Genomic DNA, 23,431 nt, shown 5'->3' on the forward strand with positions numbered 1-23,431 from the left:
TAATTGAACTGGGGTATATTAAACCATGTGTGCTCTGGCCAACATCTCACCATCGGTTTGAAGATGATCACGATATCAGTGGTTGCTTTAGTTTCTGCCAGCGCCTGAGTGGTTGATCAACCCAGGCTGTCCTGAGCAGGAGATACCACCTTGGGAAGCATAATTACCTACAGAGGTGATGCTGTTGAGAGATTTTCAGCTAACAACTCTGAGCACTTGGCTCACTGTAAGTAATGAGTGTGCCATTAACAGGACATAAAGTACCATAAAAATGTCTATCCTAGCACTAGGTATATAGTTACATTGTTTGTTTCCTCTAATGCTATAGTGAGATTCATAGGTCTGTGGAGAAATAACTTTCTAACTTCACTAAAGCAATGTAGAAACTCTTCTCATGAGTGGATGACATTTTAGAATAACGCACTGGCTCTGAGCTCCTACTGTACAAAAAGACTCAGTATTGTTACATTATTCCTCACATACATTGCATTACTCATCTAGAAACATTATGACACTGGTCATTCAGGTTTCTAGCAAAGGACTCCAAGAACCCACCTTATCCTCTTTAAATCTTTCCACTTCACACTTAAAGTCTGAAGTATGCATGTTCTTTCAAATGTCAACTGTGCACAGTGAGCTTCACTTTTATGAACAGAAAAAACAGAATCAGGGTAGGCTATTCAGCTCTCATGGCTGTTCTGCCAATTACTAACATCACAGCTGAATTTTTTATTTTTGCATTGCTTTCATAAGTCAGAGTTGTGTATTCAGTCCAAACACACATTTGAGCCTTTAAATCAGGGTGACATTTTGTATGAAATATTCATACTCTCTCAAATTCATGTTAAAGACCCCACACACACAGCACTACATAAAAACACATGGGATATATCCCAGGTGACCTCATCAATAAGTTTCCTTCATCTGACCTCACTGAGACAAATTGCATCATTATTCAATAACTTTTGTGTGATTATACTTCATAAACTTGATAAATGCTGTATAGTTCTGGGAAATGGAGTTGGGGATGTTTGTTTCAGTGGCGGACGGAGTAATAGTGATTCATATTTCTAGAGTTAAGAAACTCAAAGACAAAAACATCTAACTGGGAGAGGGTTGATTTTGGTGTCTGGAGAAGGAACAGGAAGGACAAAAAGATGTAGAGCAAGCTTCTCCCACAAGGAGGAACACCAGGTCTTCCAAAGCTACAGTGCTATCAAACAGAGAATAAAACAGAAAAGGTGGTATGATAAACCATCAGGCACACAATACAACAGAAAACCAATCTGATAACAGTAAAGGGTAATTAAGAAAAGATATACAAGAGTGAAAGTGACAGGCAACTGAATAGGCAGAACTCCGACAGATGGAATTCAATAGGTATGAAATGTTCAACTTTGGAACAAAGCACAATACAAAAGGGAGAGTTTGAGAGTTGTAGAGTATGGAAAAAAATACTGTGATATCATGCCTGCCTATACTAATCTACTTGTCTGCCCAGATCCCTCTAAGTCCTGTTCATTCAACTATCTCTCCAGATGCCTCTTAAATGTTATTACTATCTCTGTCCTCCACCACTTCTTCTGGCAGCTTGGTGTGTTAAATATGCACCCCTTAGATCACATGTAAACCTCACTCTCTTTGTGAACCCCCTTGCTCTCACCTTAAACATTCCTAAAATGCAAAATAGACACTATCTATCCATGCCATTCATCATTTTATATATCTCAATCATGTTACCTCTCAGCATATTCCTTCACTCCCTTGGGGAAACAGATCCAGATACAATCTCTTATAACTCAATCTCTCCAATACAGGAGGCATCCTTATGAACCTTGTCTGCACAATAAGTAGAAATGCACACAATACTCGCAATAAGGCCTAACCAACATCTTCTACAGGTGTAACACAACATCCCAACTCATATACTCAACATATCGGACCGTGAAGATAAATGTGGCTATGGCTAATGCTGCCTTCATCACACTGTGAACTCTGTCCATTTAAATCTTCTGCAGCATATTGTCAATGGTCTGTAGAAAACCCCTCCTGCCCTGCCATTGTCAATCCTCTTGATTAGCTCTTCAGGAAACTCAACCAAATTTGTGACACGATTTCCAATACACAAAGCTATGCCAACTATCCCTAATCTGTCCCTCATTTCCAAATACAAATAAATCCTATCTCTCAGCATTCCTTCTAAAAACCTTCCCATCGCTAATGTAAGGTTCTCTGGCCTGTAGTGCCCTGGATTTTCTCTGCTGCCATTCTTTAAGTAACAATATTAGCCACCCTCCAGTCTTCTCGTACCCCACTTTGGTTAACAATGATAGGGCCCCCCAAAATTCCATTCCTTGCTTCCTATAACACCTTATTATCCACCTTCATGTGTGTCAAGACCATAAACACCACCTCCTTAGTAGTGTTGATATGATCCAGGGTATCAGTGTTTGCATCCCTGAACTCAGTACCTTCCACGTCCTTTTTCACGATGAATACAGACACTAAATATTCATTTAGTTTCTCTCCCACTTTCTGAGGCTTCACTTAAATTATCACACTGATCCTTATATGGACCTACTTTCTTCCTTACTACACTTAATATACAGAGAATCTTACAGAATTCTTATTTGCCAGGGATATCTCATGACCTTTATAACCCTATTTTTCTTAAGTGACTGTTACACCCTTAAGTTGCTTCCAGGAACTTGCTTCATTCGTCCCAGCTGCCTAAAGCTAACACATGCCTCCTTTTTCCTGACCAGACTACTCAATATCTCTTGTCAACCAAGGTCTCCTGATCTTACCAACTTAGCGCTTCACTCAAACAGGTATATGCTAGCCCTGAACTTTTCCTATCTCACATATAACTTTCCCAACTGCCAGATGTCCACTTATCTGTATATAACACTTTCTATCTCAGGAGAACATGCACTCACAGGAACGTAAAATTCTGGGGTATACATTCACAATTCTTTTTTAAATTGGCAAAGCAAGTTGATAAGTTTAGTAAGAAAGCATATACCAGGTTTTTAGACAGGTGCAGTAAATACAAAGGAAAATACAATGTTCAGCCTTTATAAACTGTTGGTTTGGCCTCAGATGCAGTGTAACTGTGCAATGCACTTAAGAATTCAAATTCTTGGAGAGGGTACAGATGGGGTCTCAAACCTTTAGAATTATCAAACAGTTAAAGCACAGAAAGAGAGTATTTAGACCAACTGGAAAACTGAGTTAATACTCTTGTAGGGAATGGGCATTGCTGGATAGGGTTGGGTGGGGTGAGAAGATGGTGGGGTGGATTCTTTATGATGTTGAATGCTCTTTCCACAGTTTATGCCTGGATCCCACATCGTCCTGGTGTAGAAAATGAAGTACATAGTGTATTCCACAAATTTGAGCAGTTATCTGCAAGGGTTTTGCACCAGTCTATGAAGAGGATGCATTTATCCAGGGAGCCTTTCAGGTGAGTTCAACTTGGAAACATTTATTTGTCTACCATGATAGATCTTCAGTATATCAACATTGTGGCCTAGGCACCAGAAATCAATACAACCTAACTGAGAAAAAGGGAATGAATACAGTGAAACATAATGTGCCAAGTTTTCTGAATACAATAACTCAAGATGCTACCTTTTACGTTAAGCATGCTGAAGGTTAAACCTGCCTTCTGAAGAGGAATCGATGTGTATTGACTGCAAGCTATGAAAATTAAAACAACTCTCTTTCAAATAGGAACTACACCAGTGTGATCACTCACCAGGGCAGCCAGTTTGTCCTCCAGCTCCTGATTTGTTCGTTGGGATGCAGTGTAACTGTTCTGTAATCTACAAGGGCAGAGGAAACACAGTTCACGAGCATTTACAGATAACATGGCAAAAAGACATATAGACATCCATTAATTGATGTGGAAAGCCATTCAATTCAAAGCTAAAACAAAGATCTGAAGACCCCCCCCCCTTTGCCATATTTAATCACCTCTTTCGATATCCTACCATTAATCTTCCCAAAAGTCCAATACATATTGATTACAATTTTTCTTGCATTGTTAAATGGTACCTACTACAATGTCAGTAAAGGGTTGACACTCTTAGGGCTCCAAGGCCGCTGAAGCAGGTTTCTCTCTCCATTGATGCACAGGTGGAGGCCAGCCAGAGACATTTCCACCATTCCCCGCACATCTGCTCTCAGCTGGAGTATTCGAGGTGGTTTTGATCACCAATGCATAGGAAAGATAATGTTGGAGAGGGTACAGAGGAGATTCACCAAAATGTTGCCTCAGATGGAGTAGTTCAGTTATGAGAAGAACACGGAGAAACTAGGAGACATTTAAAACCATAAGAAGAGATAAGATAGATTGTAGGGAACTTCTCCCCACATCAAATGCTGGTAAATTTAGGACACAGATTTGCTATGCAGGTGGTGGGTGGAGAAAATTTTAGAGCAAATATGAAGGAAGCTTCATCACTTGGGGGAGGGAGGGATGGAGCACTATGTTCTAGGTGCAAGTTGATGTGACTAGGCAAAATAACCGTTTGGCATAGACTGGATGGGCTGAAAGGCCGAGATCTGTGCTCTGGTGCTCTATCATTCTATGTCAGATAGTGGTGAGAACCAGGAATTCACCACCCAATAAAGTGGTTAGCACTGGGTCACCAACAACATTAAATAAGTCAAGATGAGCACATGAATCACTTCAACATAAAGGGCTGTGAATCAACAACTGGTGATGGGTCTAATACAAAAGGGTGCCAACTGGCCAGTGTGGATGAGTTGGGCAGAATGACCCACCTGTACTATGATTCACATGACCATCCCCAAGACGCAAGCATCGAACCACTTAACCTTGACATTCAATGACGTTACCATTGGCAAGACTTCCAACATCAAAACACTCCACTGGACTTCTGTCATGTTAATCATGTATCTCCAAAACATGCCAGTGATTAGGTATTCCATGGTGATTGATTCACTTCAAAACAGTAAAGACCCTTTCTAATTAGTCAAGGCATTCTAAGAGACTTTCTACATGCCTGGATGAATGCTGAGCCAAATATTTTCATTCTCTAGAGTAAAGGCAGCTGCTCGGTTGATACATCATCAACTGTTCCTCCACAATCAGCACAGTGGCTACTGTTAACTCCATAACAGCTTCTCACCCAGGCTACCCTGACATCATCACCAGATCTGCAATCTCTTTCACCATAAAGAACAAGAGCAAGAAGTACACATGAACACGTTTCTGCAGATGCTATAAACTAGAGAGGGGAAAAAAAACTGCTGGAGGAACAGAGTGGGCCAAGGAATACCTGTTTGTGGTGGGAGGTGTATGGGAAGGGTTCAGGGAAAGGAAGGAATTGTCAACACATGGCGGTCAAGACCCCTCATCAGGACCTCATCTTGGAATAATACATTGTTTCGTCTTCGTCAGTGCTGAGTACAAATCCTGGAACTGTCAATCCAGCACTGCAGGAACCTTCCCCAACAGGACAGCAATCGTTTAAGGCAACACTCAACTTTTGCAAGGGTAATTATGTCTGAACAACAAATTCTGACCAACAGCAATGCCCAAATAATGCAATTAAATGAAAAATATCCAATTTTGGCAGACTATGGTCTCTTTGTGGTCCTGTGCCTATATTGTTATAATTGTCCGTGCATCTCAGAAACCAGTTTTCCATTTGGTCAAGCAGCTGAAATATGGCAGCTAATATGGACCATCAAGAAATAAAGGAATTGTGGATTTATAGTCTTGATTGTGAGATATTGCTTCTGAAGAGAACAGATGCTGCCAGTTGGAATGATCCTAAAACTTGAAAGCTCAAGCAGAAATAAAGATTTGTTTTATGTTTCCAGATAGTGTAGCTTCTGTTTGGGAAAAGAATGTGTAAACTTAAACCTTTTCCACAAGGTCGCTGGTATATTTGGCCAGTCTGTGATGAGATTGTAAGCTCCAGGAACCTCACAGAAACACTTCAAGGTGAAGAAGTTGTTGCTACACCAAGCCTAGTTACACATAGATATTTGTTACCTCCCTGCTACAGGTGAATGGGAGCACATTGCATACTGGTGTAAATTGCTAAGCAGCCTTTCAAAGAGCACAGCTAAAGAAATTGGACTGTTAGGAAAATCTGATTGCCCACAGGAGGTTTCAGAAGCAGAGGATGGTGGCCCAACTTCAACTACTGATGGTTCAATTGAATATCATACATCAAAATATTTTCTATGCAGACTCCTAGTGTCAGATATTTACCTGTGCTACTGCACATCACACATAAAAGTGTGAGGATGACTTTTACAGACCGTGCAAATTGTAGAGAATGAGTGCACTTATGTAATTTACAAATAAACATATCAAAGCTCAAATATAATGCAATAAGATACACTGCACTATGCAAATTAGTTTCTGTTCCATCCTTGACTTGTTTCTCCTATCTATCCAATACTAATCGAGCCCTTAGTCTAAAAATTAGAAAAGCAGCATGTTTTAGTCATAGTTTTCAATACAAGCTTGAAATTACTATGCAAAGTTTCTAATAAACAAAAGTTGGTGCTTTAAAAAAAGGCCACACACCCCGGACGACCAACATTTTGGCCACTCACCTGCGGAATTTGTCCTTCAATTTGTCCACTTCTTCTCGAGCATGGTTCAGCTCTGCCTCAAGGTAATGTCGGCTTGACTCAAAGTCGGCCTCCATTATCTCCAACTTTTTTGTGCTATGGGTCAGCTTTCGAAGCAGCTCTTCATTCTGTTGCTGTAACAACCTGTTTGAAAATAAACAAATATAACTTTAAGGACTGTTGAAATTATGCCATGCATTCAAGATGAACAGCATTTGCAAGAACAAAATAAAAACCTACTTTGAAAAACAGAAAGTCAGCAGTTTAATAGGCTCCACAGCAAGGCAAACAAAGGAGATGAACTTTTGGGCACAGAAATGAAAAGATTGAAAAGGGCAGACAGCTAAGTTGCATGAAAGAAAAGAAGCCAACATGAGGGTATCTTAATTGAAGAGTAAACCTCAAAGGAGGCACGAACTGCACTCTTGTCCATGCTCAATAGCTATTGGTCTGTAAACACTGCAATGACTAATCAAAATCACATGAGATACCCATGTGCTCTCCAATCCTTTCAAATTCCATGCCAATTAACCCAGAAAATGAATACAATTCATGTAGTACAGATAGACTTGAATAAAGCCTCTGACAATATTTCACATGGAGGATAGGTCTAGAAGTTAGCAACCCAAAGAAACAGGACAATTTAGTGTGACGATTGGAGGCCAGTGGTGATGATTGTTTTTGTGATTGGAAACATGAGACCAGTAGTCTGCCTCAGGGATTAATGCTGGGACGCTTTGTCATTGATGAATGCAGGAAGTATGACTGTAGGATCATTGGAGGCAGGCTATTTCACAACATTTAACAATACTTTGATGAGTACTTCAGATACCAGGGCTAAGGGGGCACAGAGCTGAGCGCTGGAAAACAGAATTAGTATAGTTAGGTTCTTGACAGCAAGCATTAGCAATGTAGGCTAAAGGGCCAGCTTCTGTGCTTTGTGACATATGACATTCTATGGCTCACAATCTCATCTGATAAATGTTAACAGAGAGTGCTAACAAGTGTTACAACAGCTGGAACATCTATTCCACCAACTGGAATAAATTCACCTTAAACACAGCTTGATGGCTTATAATTTTTGCATACCTGACCATTGCTGTAAATATAACAACTTTAAATATTTGAGGTTAAAACACCAAGAACAGATGAAGAACAAAATTCACAAACAATCATCCTGACCTGGATGCAACAATCCACTGTGCCAGCTCATCATGACACAACCCAAGTGTTTTATCATTTATTATGCTGTATCATTTAACCTAAACTCCACATAGTCGGGTCCTGTGGGGCTTTGGTTTATGGATACGAGCTCTAACCGTAACTAACTTTGAGTTAATTTTTAAAAATCACGATGGAGCAATACTTCAGCACTTTAATGGGTAAGAGATGAATATGGACATAATTTAGAATAGAAAGAACTACAAGTCATTAGCTATGAATGCAACTCTTCCAGCTATTCTATAATTGCCATACATTGTACTGAACCAGCAGCAAGCAACTGCATTGAAATTAAAATTACAGCTGCATCGAAACAGATAACAATCACTTGTAGTGAAGTTACAGAAAGAACCACTAACAGCTGTGTTGTAATAAATTGCTCTTGGCTACAGCGAAATTGCATTGGCAGATATTTTGATTTCTTATAACATGTTGGTTCATTATAATGACAAACTAAAATATGTGATATGGTTATGATGCATTAATAGCACAGAAACAGGCTCTTCAGACCAGCTAGTTCCTGTTGTGCTGGTCCTGTCCATCCATACCTGGACCATAGCCCTCCATACCTCTCCCATCGATCTATTTATCCAAACTTCACTTAAATGCTGCAATCGAACCTGCATTCACCACTTCCACTGGCAGCTCACTCCACACTCTCATCAACCCTCTCACGTCCCCCTCAGGTCCCCCTTTAATACTTCACCTTTCACCCTTAACCTATGACTTCTAGTCACACCCAATCTCTGTAAAAAAAAGCCTGTTTACATATACCCTATCCATACCACTCAATTCTGCATACCTCTATCAAATTTTCCCTTATTTCCTATGCTCCATGGAATAAAGTCCTAACCTATTCAAACTCCCCCTATAAACAGTGCAGTAAACAGCTCACTGTCCTGGTGATCGAGACCTTGGTGATGGGAGGATACTCAATAGTCTGACAGGCTAAGGGAAGAAGCAGTTAACCAGTCTGGCAGCCCCAGTCTTGATGCTCCTGTACCTCCTTCCTGATAGTAGTGGATCAGAGTGTTTGTGGGATGGGTGGTAGGGACTCTTAGCAATGCTTTTGGGCTCTTAGGATATAGTGCTCCCGGTAAATGTTACAAATAGTGGGAAGGGAGACTCCAGTGATCATCTAAGCCTTTTTTACTATCCTCTGTAGGGTCTTATTGTCCAATGCCTTGCAGCTTCCAGACCACACAATGATGCAGCCAGTGTGCCAAAAGCTATGAAGATCAACATGCCAAAAGCTTTTTTTTTACAACCCTTAAAATCTTGAAGTGATATACGTTAATCAAATGATTCATATTTCATCTGGCTCCAGACCATTTATGTAGGACACTATAAGCTCATCCTCATAACTGATTAGCTAATATATTGCCTAGTTGCACTAATTTACATTGAAAAAACTACAAAGCCTGCCAAAAACTGAAATGTCAAAATTGATAAAGGTTCCACAAAGATATGAAAGCTCACCTTAGTAAAATTCCCAAGAGGAAAAACATGCCTTCATCAGCTCCTTGTAGGTGAATGTCCAAAATCAATATCAACAAAGCATTTGACTCTAAAGACAACCTCCAATGACAAACAGAAGACAGTGGAATCCATTTCCTGTATTTGGACTAGTTGCTGACCATTCCCTTTAAAGGGACAGAATAATCTTAAATATCTATGAGCAAAGTGTTCAACACCAAATGTTCTGCCAGCATCTGATAGTCAATTTAGCATCAACGAAAATTTAATTCACTTGCTGCCAGCTCTTTTTGCCATTACGCCCTACAACATTAGATCCATAGGAAAATTTCTGTATGCATGAATTTGCTCATTTTGTGACACTTTTTGCTGAAGTTGGCTAAAAGACGCAGCTTTTTAAGTACTTAACACTTAAGTTGCTAGGATGTAAAAATAAAGAGAAGTCTCAAAGCCATCATTTTATTTCCCACCCTCAGTGAAATGTATGAAAACATAAGGCAGAGGATAAATGAATGTAACAAATTTGACAAAGTAATTGCCAGTTTCAGTAATCATGTTAACCTTTTTGCAAAGGTGAAAGTTATTCTGATCATCTGTATTACTGATGCCTCTTATAATCGTACACACCTCTATCAGGTGACTTCTCAGCCTCCTTCCCTTCCAAGGAAAATTAATCAGCCAATCCAGTCTCTCCCTAAACCTAAAAGTCCAACAATCCAGAGCGTAGCGGTTAGCAGGACACTTACTGTTCAGGACAGAGTTCGGGGCTTAATTCCGGTGCCGTCTGTAAGGAGTTTATATGGGTTTATGGGTTTTCCAGGTGCCCCGGTTTTCCTCCCACAGTCCATGTATGGTTAGCAGGGTAATTGGTCGTTGTGATTAGAAGTGTTAAATAGGTGGGCTACTGGGCAGCGTGGCTCAGGAGGCAGGAAGGGCTCTCTCTCTAAATAAGTAAATCCTGGTTAATTTCCTCTGCACTCTGTCCAGTGCAACCACATTTTTCCTAAAGTGTGACCACCAGAAATACAATCAATACTGCAAGTAAAGTTTCATAACTTTTATAGTGTCCTGACCTACCGATATTGCTTCTATTAGGAAATTATGGACTTAACCCCCATGTCTCTTTATTCTTTCATACTCTACCCTCAACTATACATGGCCTAGTTAGAGTTAACTTTCAAAAATGCATCAGCTCACACTTGGGATTAAATTCTAACCACTATCGCATCATCTTACGTTGCACCTGATCTACAGTATATTATAGTTAGACATACAGGTCAGCGTTGACAACTTTCTTCACTTTCTACAACACCACCAACTTTTATTTCATTCACAAACTTATTAATTATGCCTTTAACTTACACATCAAAATCTTTTAACATACATCACAAGCATAAGGGTTCCAACTCAACTTATGTGGTATACCACAAGCATCAAACTTTGAATCAGAAAAGCACCCTGTCTTCTATGACCAAGCTAATTTGGATCCAATAGGGCAGCTTGCATGGATCCCATGTGCCCTCACCTTTTGGACCAGGTTACAATTCAGGATCTTGTCAAATACCTTACTGAAGTCCATATAGGCAACACCTACCAAACTGCCTGCATTAAACTTCATTATCTCCTCAACATACTCATGACTCAAGCTGATAAGGCAATGGCACAAGATCTTAACCAGTTGGAATTCACCTCAAGTCTTTTAGATCCATCAAAATCCTGAGACACAGGAATAGTAAGGAATAAGAAAAATAGACAAGTTAGTTATGAATGATTGTGAAATGTATAAAATAGCTGAAAATAGTCATCAATAGTCATCAGACAAATGGACCCAATATCAAAGACACAACAGAGTCAATCATATAGAAATATAGTATGTAACAGAGTGTAAGCACCTTTCAGGACTTGGACTATGTCCAGGTGATTGAAATGCTTGTTTAAACACTTAATTGCTATCAGTGACTCTGCCACCATTCCATTCTCAGACAATGCATACCAGACATCCACTACATTCAGATCCCTTTAGAATCCCTTACCTTAAATCTACTTTCACTTGTTTTAACTACCATTCAAATGCAGGAAAGTATTCTGCAATCAACAGAATTATACTCCTTGTAATTTTATACACCTCAGTTATATCTCCCATAAATCCTCTGCTCCAAAGAAAACAAACCCAGCCTTTCCAAGCTCTCAAACAAGAAAAAAAAATGTGCAGATGCTAGAAATCCAAGTAATACACACAAAATGCTGGAGGAACTCAGCAGGCCAGGCAGCATCTATGGATAAAAGTACAGTCGATGTTTTGAGCAGAGACATCAACTGTACATTTTTCCACAGATCTGCCTGGCCTGCTGAGTTCCTCCAGCATTTTGTGTGTGCATTGCTCTCCAGGCTCTCCTCTTAATTGAAATGGTCCATCCTGGTGAAACTCTTTTGCAACATCTCCGATGCTATCATAGATTTCCTATAACATGGTGATTCAATTTGCATACAGTATTCCTGATATTTGATAAAGTTGGAGCATAACCTCTCTGCTCTCATAATACCCAGCATCTTAAACACCCATTTCCCAACACATCAATATCACTCACATCGACAACAACTCCTCCAAACTACATGTGAACTTACTGATCATGTCTCCTACATCTATATTCAGTCATTCACACAACTTTCAAACAGCAAGGTTTCCAATATTAATCCTTGAGGGACACACTAGTCACAGGTTTCCAACCACAGGACAACTCTCTATCATCACTCAGTCTACTTTTGCCACATCACCTTGCCTTGGATCCCTTGGGCCCTAATCTTCTGTTTCAGTCTTCCATATAGGACCTCGTCAAAGTTTTCACCAAAACCAATATAGATTACAAAACATGTAAAAGTTAGAGAATGAAATACAATTGCAAATGGAGAAATTCTACCAGAAGTCTCTTTCCTCAAACTTGTGCATCAATCAATTGATGTTCCAGGTTGTTATCTGTCCTCAGGCCTCAGTAAAAATGGTCACGGCCACTTCTTGTGTGCTGCCAATCATTACTCTTGTACCAAACTGTATAAAATGCCATGCATGCTCATTCTCAGTGAGATATTAATTTTAATTCCCCTGCATTGCTCATGTTGGCTTCTCACATCTGCAACAGCATTACTAGCCAGTTTGCAATGATGGACTTCAATATACTGCCTGCCTGCAATTATTCTACTTTAGGTAAAAAAAATATTCTAAGGAAATTGAGGCTGGATTATGAGAGGACATTTTTTTTTTAACCTACTAACCTGTACGTCTTTAGAATGTGGGAGAAAAGTGGAGCACCCAGAAGAAACATACAGGATTATGGGGGGAACGTACAGCAGAAGCTCCTTAAGATGGCTCCTTAACCCAGGTCACTGGCATTGTAATGGTGTTGAGCTAACTGCTACACTACTGTATCACTCTTAAAACTGGAACTGAAAGACAGTTTCAGAGAAAGGGATATTTATTCAAGGCAGAAATGAAGAGAAAACACTGTAAAAGTGTGGCAAATCTTTGAAATTCTCAACTTAGAGATGCATAACCTTAATGTATTCAAGGCAGAAACTGGCATTTAAACAAGAGAATCGAGAGATATGGGATGTGAATGGGGAAAATGGTCTTGAGACTAATGTTACATTAGCCAACTCCTCTGGAATGGGGCTGGGAACTAAAGGGGCTAATTAGTCTACTTCTGCTTATGTTTATTATTTGTGGCTAGTGTAGCTAAGTGGCAATGCCATAAAAATCATCCATAATCTTAATGAATGGCAATATAAACACAAAGTAGCCTATACCAACTTTATTTGGCCCAATGTTAGCATAAGACAACACAATGGAGTTCTTCTTAATGAAAAGCCAGACATCTCCAGAAGGTAGTCACTTCTGATACTACCAAATGGGGTGATTCATCTGTAACAAGTACATTGGTGAGAATGAAGTCAATGTCTTCTTTCATGTCAGTCCTCTCTCCACTTCCTGCAGTCCAAGGCCATCAGCCATGCTTTTCAGTACTCAGAACAGACACTCAGATCAAGTCTCCCGTCTGGAGTGCTTTGTGCTCTTGCAGATTTCAATGTTTGTCCAGCATCGTTCTCAACATAAATCACTGCTCATCTGCTGAGAACAAGTGGAAGGAGATAAGCAGGGAGAGTTCTTAACCCATTTTTGACCTTACACCTTGGAATACAGAATCAATTTGGAGTATCCCATTACTATACCTTCCCTCCAACTGGCATGGTACATGCAGGGATAGTGATGAGCACTTGGAACATTTTTATATAATTCTCCAAGTATGATGCTAATAGTTCTCCCAGTTCCAGCACAGCTCTGTACAGCTCTATAGCATCAGCCTGTTGGGATATTATCCTTGAGTGACTCAAATCGCGTCCAAATGTAGCTTCAGCTAATACCAAAACTTCTGCCTGATTTTAATCTCATAACCTATCATAATGACCTGTCTCAAATGAATGGCTTTCTAGACCATTTCAGAGTGCAGTTTGGGTTCAGCTTTATTGGTTTGGATTTGGGTTGACAGACTGGTCAGGTTTTTTTCTTTGAAAACTCTACTATATGGATTTCCCACGATTGAATAAGTCCACGTTCAACATGCTGATCCCTTTTATTGCTGGTAGGTAAATCAACACTATAATGGCATAATGGTGTGATTTTACTGCATCTCCACATTTATTTAGTCAGCTGTAGTACTAAACCAGTAACTCATCTACAAAATAATCATTTCCTCAAGAGCGGCATCATTTTAAACAGAGTGAAGATATTCTTTACCTTACCTCACAACCTGCAAACTTTCACATACCATCTGTCACTGCACATCTGTCAACACCTATTTTTCTGATGTTTGATGGTCTTGAATGGACATTGAGACATGCAACATTAAAGAGTTATTTTTTCTGCTGCTTATGCAGAATGCAGCATTTATAAATATTTCACACTGTAGTCCTGTATCACATTGCTCATGACTGGTTAGGTGACTGGTAATTCAGGCAAAGTCTGCCAGATGGACTTGAGGAAAGAGAGCTGCATATTCAGCATTACATTCAAAGGGAAAATAACCTTTAATAATTCACACTTTTCTCTTCCATTTCAGGTACCTTATACCTAGTCTTCATTAATATGCTAGCAGGATATAAGTGATGCACTGTATTAAATGGTTAGGTTCTAACTCGATAGAATATTTTATAAATAAACTTTAGCACACAGAATAGTACAGCACAGGAACATGCCTTTCAGCCCACCTTGTCTGTGGCAACCATGACACCAACACAAACTAATCCCATGTCTCTCTGCACATGGTCTCTATCCCTCCATTCCCTGCCTGTTCATGTGCCAGTCTAAATGTCTCTTAAATATTGCTCTTGGATCTGCTTCCACCACCTGCCCTGGCACTACATTTGAGACATCTAACCTTGCTGTGCAAAAAGAATTGCCTCATAGACCTTTACACTTTCCCTTACTCACCTTAAAGCTATGTTTTCTTCCATTTGACATATCCACCCTGGGAAAAAGACCATCTACCTGATCTATTTTTCTTGCAATTTTATATACATCTTTCAGGTTGCCCCTCAACTTCTGACACTCCACAGAAAATGATTCCAGCTTGTCCAATCCCACTATATAGCTAATACTCTCTCATCCAAGCAACATTCTGATGAACCTCTTCTGCACTTTCTTCAATGCCTCTACATTTTTCCTATAACTGCACACAATATTCTCTCCATGTAATTCAAGAGATGCATCCACATAGAACGTACAACAATATAGCACAGGGCCAGGTCCTTTGGCCCACCATGACAGTTAACCATAATGCCTGCAGGTGGCTGATAGCTCTCTACATCTTGCCTGTTCATGTGTTTCTCTGAATGATTTTTAAACATTGCTAACCAATCTGCTTCCACCAGTTCCTCCAGCAGCATATTCCAGGCAAGTACTACGCTGCATTTAAAAAATTTGCCTTGCAAATCCCCTTTAAAACTTTCCTGCTAACCTTAAAACCAAAACCCTCTTGTAATTGACATTTACACACTGGGAAAAAGACCATCTAACTTGCCAAAGCCTCTCAATTTTATATTCCTCTATCAGTTTCCGCTCAAACTCCGACATGCCACAGAAATCAATACAAGTTTGTTTAACCTCTCCTTATAATTAACACTCTTCATCAGCCTATCCAAACCCTTCCTAAAGAGTGGAAGTACTGAAATATTGACAAGCAGAAGACTGGATATTATCCAGTGTTTGAAATATTCAATGGAAAATTTCAAGGAAAGATTTACCAGTGACATTTATGGCACAGAATCATTTAGCACATTTATCCCTTCTGGCCAAAAACCATTAATCTTAATTCATTTTGCTTCCTAGGTCTTGGCCACAGGCTTTATAGGCTTTTCAAATAGTCGTCCGTGCACTGATTAAAATTGCTGACCATTTCTGTCTCCATCATTTTTTAGTCAGTTAATTCGAAACAGAATTAAATGAGCAAAAATATTTTCCTCAACTCCCCTTTGACTGTTCAAACAATCCACTTAACCCTGTGATGTCTAACTGTTTCCTGTCTTCTACTTCATTTTAATCTGACTCATGCTCTCAGTTTTATATCTCTCTGCTAAATCACCCCTCAGTGCTTCAAAAAGGCAAACCTAGTCAACCTATTCCTCATGACTATAATTCTTCAGGCTGAGCAACATGCTCATAAACCTTGGCTGAACTCTGTTTAATACTTGTACATCTTCCATCATGGTGATCAGACTGTACACAGTATTTTAATTCTTAGCATTGGTGTTTTAAATAATTCTAGGTTTGACTGAAAAGAGAAGGGTGGCTATAATTCCAGAACAGCTTTGGTAAAAATGAACTGTGATGCTGCAAAAGTAGGTTCCTCAAATGGGCAGCAACGTCTAGCCCTGTTATGGAAAGACAGAATATGCCATCAGACCCTGTTTTATCATGCTTGATCATGCACTGCATACTTTGATCATGTCTTCTCCTCATATCTCTGCATCACTTTGGCATTAATTATTAGCCTTCAGGAATATATGTAATGACTTGGCTTCTATTGCCTTCTTTGGAAGAGAATTCCAAAGAATTACCCAAGGGTGAAAAGATTTTTTGATTTAAATTCTAAATTGTATACTGCACATCCTATGGCTGTATTCCTGGTACTGGACTCTTCAGCCATTAGGAACATCTTTCTTGCATTTGGTTCATCCTACCATGTTAAATGTCTTTTTTTTACATAAGTTTCTATGATAATACCTCTCATTCTTCTACATCAGTCCCGTCACCCTTCATTTCATTATTAGACAGAACATACAGCACAAGAATAGGTCCTACTTCCCGTGACTCCTATTCTGCTCATGATGCCAATAAAATCTAACCCCAGCTGCCTGCACATGGTCTATCTCCCTCGATTCCCTGCTTCTTCACATGCCTGTTCAAATACCTCTTAAACATTGCTGGTGTATGCTTCCAAACCTGGAGGCATGTTTCAGACACCTATCACTCAGCGTGAAAAATACTCCTTGAAACTTTGTCTTCATGGCAAAAGCACCTTTTTTCAGATAAGGAAATCAAAACTGCAGATGAAACTCCTGTTGGAGCTTTAATAAAGACAAACACAGTTACAGTAGAGTATATTTACCCTAATGGAAATTCTGCAATTGCACAGAAGGCCAACATGGGTTTATAATATCATGAGGGGCAAAGATAAGGTGGATAGCCACCATCTTTTTCCCCAAATTATCTTCATCATCATGAGCCATTTTGTATGATATGAGTGATAATGGTCTATTCAGATATCTATAATCTGAGTTCTAATAAGCTCTTCAAAACTTTTGTCTGTCCATCCCTTGATGTAACCCATGAAGGTCATGCACTATTGACCACAAATACCACTTCTAATTTTTTCCTGTTACTGCAAGATGTTCAAGCTTCTCTTTTCTCAGTACAAGTCTCAGAAATTCCAGCTACCATTTCTTGATTTATATCAGCTCTCTTCTTATTCCAGATTTTTGCAACACTTCCTCATCTGTTACTCTGTCTTTCTGTGATATTCTCTGTCTTTCCCTCTCTCACCTGGATGGGGTCAGTGGTGCTGTGAGGATTACATTCCTGGACTTCTCTAGTGCCTTTAACATCCAGCCCAAGATCTTAAGGCACAAACTAACGGAGATGGGAGTAGACTCTCACATGGTGGATTGGATAGTGGACTACTTGACAGATAGACCTCAGTATGTGCGGTTGGGAGACTGTAGGTCTGACACGGTGGTCAGCAGCACAGGAGCGCCGCAGGGGACCGTACTCTCTCCGTTCCTGTTCACCCTGTACACATCAGACTTCCAATATAACTCGGAGTCCTGCCATGTGCAGAAGTTCGCTGATGACACGGCCATAGTGGGGTGTGTCAGGAATGGACAGGAGGAAGAGTATAGGAAACTGATACAGGACTTTGTGATATGGTGCAACTCAAATTACCTGCGTCTCAATATCACCAAGACCAAGGAGATGGTGGTGGACTTTAGGAGATCTAGGCCTCATATGGAGCCAGTGATCATTAATGGAGAATGTGTGGAGCAGGTTAAGACCTACAAGTATCTGGGAGTACAGTTAGACGAGAAGCTAGACTGGACTGCCAACACAGATGCCTTGTGCAGGAAGGCACAGAGTCGACTATACTTCCTTAGAAGGTTGGCGTCATTCAATGTTTGTAGTGAGATGCTGAAGATGTTCTATAGGTCAGTTGTGGAGAGCGCCCTCTTCTTTGTGGTGGCGTGTTGGGGAGGCAGCATTAAGAAGAGGGACGCCTCACGTCTTAATAAGCTGGTAAGGAAGGCGGGTTATGTCGTGGGCAAAGTACTGGAGAGTATAACATCAGTAGCAGAGCGAAGGGCGCTGAGTAGGCTACGGTCAATTATGGAAAATCCTGAACATCCTCTACATAACACCATCCAGAGACAGAGAAGCAGTTTCAGCGACAGGTTGCTATCGATGCAATGCTCCTCAGACAGGATGAAGAGATCAATACTCCCCAATGCCATTCGGCTTTACAATTCAACCGCCAAGAGTAAGATATGTTAAAGTGCCGGGGTTAGGACTCAATGTATTTAAGTAAACTACTTAAGAACTTTTTTAAAGCTATTATTAATGCTTTTTGAGAGGGTGATTTTAGATGCATATCATATTTTTACTGAGTTAAGTATTGTATGTAATTAGTTTTGCTACAATAAGTGTATGGGACATTGGAAAAAATGTTGAATTTCCCCATGGGGATGAATAAAGTATCTATCTATCTATCTATTTTTATCATTCTTCTCAAAACCTACATTTCTCCAGCTTTGAGTCACTTTGCTTTAATGTTGTCCAAAATTTGCTTCAAACGTGAGTGTGAAATGAACGTAGCACCGCAACACTATGTTTCATATCCGCAGGAATGATGTTATTCTTCAGTATCTTCAACACTAGAAATGCACTCAACAATTACAATCCTTCTAATTTTCTCAGGTAGCAGAATATAAAACTTGAAGGCACAGGTTTAAGCTGAGAGGGGAGAGATTTAAAGCAGATCTGAGGGGCAAGTTTTTCCAACAGAGGCCAGTGGGTAAATGGCATCAGCTGCCAGAGGAAATGGTAGAGACAGATATAATTAGAATATTTAATAGACATTTAGGCAAGTTCATGAACAGCAAAGACTTGTAAGAAAATGCAGGTAAATAAGACTAGATCAGGAAGGCACCTTGTCAGGCACAGGCCAGTTGGGTCAAAGGGCAGATTTCTGTGCTGCATACCTTTGTCTCTCTCACTGCAACTGAAGGACACCCAGATCTCACTACACCTATACCTTCTTCATAATCACCATTCAGGTAATAAAATACTTCTTTTCAATACCAAAGTAAACAATCTCACATTTATCAACAACATACTGCATCTGCAATGCATTTTCCCATTTACCCAATCTGTCTAAGTAACTCTGGATCCCCTATGCACCTTCATCACAATTCACATCTATCCCAGCTTTGTGTGGTTTGCAAATGTAACATCCTCATACAATTATATGTTGTAAATAGTTAGTAACCAAGCACTATTCCACATAGCACCACACCAATCATTGCTTGCCATCAAGAAAAAGAACCTTGTTCCTACTTTCTCTTTCCTGTCAGTCAACCAATGTTAGATAGATAGATAGATAGATACTTTATTCATCCCCATGGGGAAATTCAACTTTTTTTTCCAATGTCCCATACACTTGTTGTAGCAAAACTAGTTACATACAATACTTAACTCAGTAAAAAATATGATATGCATCTAAATCACTATCTCAAAAAGCATTAATAATAGCTTTTAAAAAGTTCTTAAGTCCTGGCGGTTGAATTGTAAAGCCTAATGGCATTGGGGAGTATTGACCTCTTCATCCTGTCTGAGGAGCATTGCATCAATAGTAACCTGTCGCTGAAACTGCTTCTCTGTCTCTGGATGGTGCTATGTAGAGGATGTTCAGAGTTTTCCATAATTGACCGTAGCCTACTCAGCGCCCTTCGCTCAGCTACCGATGTTAAACTCGCCAGTACTTTGCCCACGACAGAGCCCGCCTTCCTTTCCAGCTTATTAAGACGTGAGGCGTCCCTCTTCTTAATGCTTCCTCCCCAACACGCCACCACAAAGAAGAGGGCGCTCTCCACAACTGACCTATAGAACAGCTTCAGCATCTCACTACAGACATTGAATGACGCCAACCTTCTAAGGAAGTACAGTCGACTCTGTGCCTTCCTGCACAAGGCATCTGTGTTGGCAGTCCAGTCTAGCTTCTCGTCTAACTGTACTCCCAGATACTTGTAGGTCTTAACCTGCTCCACACATTCTCCATTAATGATCACTGGCTCCATATGAGGCCTAGATCTCCTAAAGTCCACCACCATCTCCTTGGTCTTGGTGATATTGAGACGCAGGTAGTTTGAGTTGCACCATATCACAAAGTCCTGTATCAGTTTCCTATACTCCTCCTCCTGTCCATTCCTGACACACCCCACTATGGCCGTGTCATCAGCGAACTTCTGCACATGGCAGGACTCCGAGTTATATTGGAAGTCTGATGTGTACAGGGTGAACAGGACCGGAGAGAGTACGGTTCCCTGCGGCGCTCCTGTGCTGCTGACCACCGTGTCAGACCTACAGTCTCCCAACCGCACATACTGAGGTCTATCTGTCAAGTAGTCCACTATCCAATCCACCATGTGAGAGTCTACTCCCATCTCCGTTAGTTTGTGCCTTAAGATCTTGGGCTGGATGGTGTTAAAGGCACTAGAGAAGTCAAGGAATGTAATCCTCACAGCACAACTGACCCCATCTAGGTGAGAGAGTGATTTGTGCAGCAAATACGTGATAGCATCCTCCACTCCCACCTTCTCCTTATACGCAAACTGAAGAGGATCCTGGGCGTGCCTGGTTTGTGGCCTCAGATTCTGTATTATCAGCCGCTCCATGTTCAGCACATGCCAACATATTAACCCCAAAATCATGCACGTTTATTTTGCACATTAAATACTTGTCAAAAGCCTTTTGACATTTTAAACAATGCATTTACTGATACCTCCCAATCATTTCTCTGTTTCCTCAAAATTCAATAAATTCGCTAAACATGATTTTCTCTTTTCAAAAACACTCTTGCTGACTTTGTCGAATCCCATTATTGCTTGCCATGAACAATTACTGGGTTGGTCTAGCATATTGCTAGTTGCAACTGCTATCTGCTATTTCATTCACTGGGCATGGATGGATGCCCAGACTGCTGGATTATCTACAATTCCCCACTGAGATATCCACCAATTGCCACCTTCCCAGACTCGTAGTGTAAAATGAAAATTTTGCCTCATAAAAGTCATTGAGCACAGAAAAGGCACTTTGGCCAACTAATGGGCACTAGGCTATGAATGAAGAGCTGAGATAAATTATGCATCTGCTTTAAAAATAGTACCTGACTAATGACAATGATATAATATTGGCAATAAAAATAACTGGGAACAAATAAAAACACAAAATGCTGGCAGAACTCAGCAGGCCAGACAGCATCTATGGGAGGAGGTAGTGACGACGTTTCAGGCCGAAACCCTTCATCAGGAATGAAGTAACATGGGATAGTCGAGGGGGGATAAGAAGTGGGGGGAGGAATGAAGTAGAGAGCTGGGAAGTGATAGGCTGTAGGGAAATGGGCTGGGGGAAGGTGGAGAATTATGGGAAATAAAAGAGAAAGAAAGGTAGGGCTGGGGGGAGATTATAGTGAGGGGGGAAAAGGAGAGAGAAAGAGAACCAGACTAAAATTATAAATAGGGATGGGGTAAGGGGGGGCAGGGGTATCAACAGAGGTCTGTGAGTTGGATGTTCATGCCGGCAGGTAGGAGGCTACCTAAGCGGGAGATAAGGTATTGTTCCATCGACCTGCGTGTGGCCTCATCTTGACGGTAGAGGAGGCCATGGACAGACATGTGGGAGTGGGAGTGGTCTGTGGAATTGCAGTGTGTGGCCACAGGGAGATCGCGCCACTGCTGGAGGACTGAGCGCCGGTGTTCGGCGAAATGGTCTCCCAGTCTGCGGCGGGTCTCCCTAATGTATAAATGGCCACATCGGGAGCACCGGATACAGTATATCACCCCAGTTGACTTGCAGGTGAAGTGGTGCCTCACCTGAAAGGACTGTCTGGGGCCTAGGATGGTGGTGAGGGAAGAAGTGTGGGGGCAGGTGTAGCACTTCTTCCATTTGCAGGGATTGCAGGGAAACAACTGGGGCTCACTTTTATATAAAAAATGATTGCAACAGTAACAGAGGATATAAGAGTATTGCAGAATTAACAGTAAAGAGATCAAGATTGTTCAATGTCATTTCCAGTACACAGCTGTTAAGGAGAACAAAATATTTTTTTACTCTGGATTTGATGAAGCATAAAAAACACAATATGATAAAGAACACAATAAATAGAAATATACAAGATAGCTTATATACATTGATTGTATGTCCATAAAGTGAAGCTAGGTACAGGAATGTCTGTACATAGGTCACTCTGGTGGGTTAGTGGGTGGAGGTGATTATCAGCCTTACTGTTTGGGGAAAGGTGACTTTTTGAATCTGAAGGTCCTGGCATAGATACTGCATAGCTCTTCACTGATGGCAGAGGGACAAACAGTCCACAAGCCGAGTGGGTTGGATCCTTCATGACATTGCTGGCCCTTTGCTGGCAACTTTCTGTACCTATTTCCTTGATGGTGGGTACGCTGGTGCCAGTGATGCATTGGACAGTTATGGCTACCTGACGTAGAGCCTTCCTATCTGCCGCAGTGCAGTTCCTTACCATGTGGAGATGCAGCAAGTTAGGATGCTCTCCACTGTGCAATTGTAGAAGATTATGAATATTGATGTGCTCAATCCAGCTCTCTTCAGCCTCCTCAGAAAGTAGAGGCATTGGTGAGCTTTCTTGACTGGGTGGGGTGTGTTCTGCGACCATGAGATGTTGTGCAAGATGTGCACTTCCAAAAGTTTGAAAGTGCTCATAGCTTCCACTGCTGTGCCGCCAGTTGGAGAGGGGTGTGAGTGGTGCGAGTTCTCCTGAAGTCGATTACAATCTCCTATATCTCATTAACACTGAGGTAGAGGTTATTTGCCTGGCACCAGGTCTCGAGCTCTTCCTTCTCCTCTTTGTAGGCTATCTCATCATTGTTGGTGATGAGGCCTACCATCTGTTGTGTCATCAGCGAACCTGACAATAGGATTACTCAGGTTTTTGACCATGTAGTCGTGTATAAGCAGAGTGTACAACAGTAGGCTCAGCACACAGCCATGGGCGAGGCACCCATGTTGAGGAAGAAGGATTAGAAGGAGCAGTTGTGTCCCCTGACTACCTGAGGTCTGTTGGTTAGGAAATCTAACATCCAGTTGAACAGTTGTGTATTTAGACCGGACTACAGGTTTTCGTTCACTAAGGTCTGTGAATACGGAACTGAAATCCAGAAACAGCAATTTCAACCTCCCCCTCTCTAACTGGGACTAATCTATTGTGAAAGGTTAAGAAGTAATTTCAAAGTGCATCCAGGAGTATTTTTGAGCAAGAATTCA

The 23,431-nt window shown here is 40.8% G+C and overlaps 1 protein-coding gene across 5 annotated transcripts in view; it reads right to left on the reverse strand.

Annotated features, from left to right (window-relative positions):
* tjap1 (tight junction associated protein 1 (peripheral)) overlaps window positions 1-23,431 on the reverse strand; it is a 180,187-nt gene that overhangs the window by 49,801 nt on the left and 106,955 nt on the right. For all 5 annotated transcript variants that reach the window (XM_073056210.1, XM_073056209.1, XM_073056207.1 and 2 more), the window contains 2 exons: window positions 6,604-6,765; window positions 3,761-3,827 (listed from right to left, as the gene is read on the reverse strand). In XM_073056210.1, the coding sequence (XP_072912311.1) occupies window positions 3,761-3,827; window positions 6,604-6,698 (162 nt within the window). In that variant the 5' untranslated portion in view covers window positions 6,699-6,765. The remainder of the gene's footprint in view (window positions 1-3,760; window positions 3,828-6,603; window positions 6,766-23,431) is intronic.

This window comes from Hemitrygon akajei, chromosome 9, assembly GCF_048418815.1.
Source record: "Hemitrygon akajei chromosome 9, sHemAka1.3, whole genome shotgun sequence".
NCBI lineage: Eukaryota > Metazoa > Chordata > Chondrichthyes > Myliobatiformes > Dasyatidae > Hemitrygon > Hemitrygon akajei.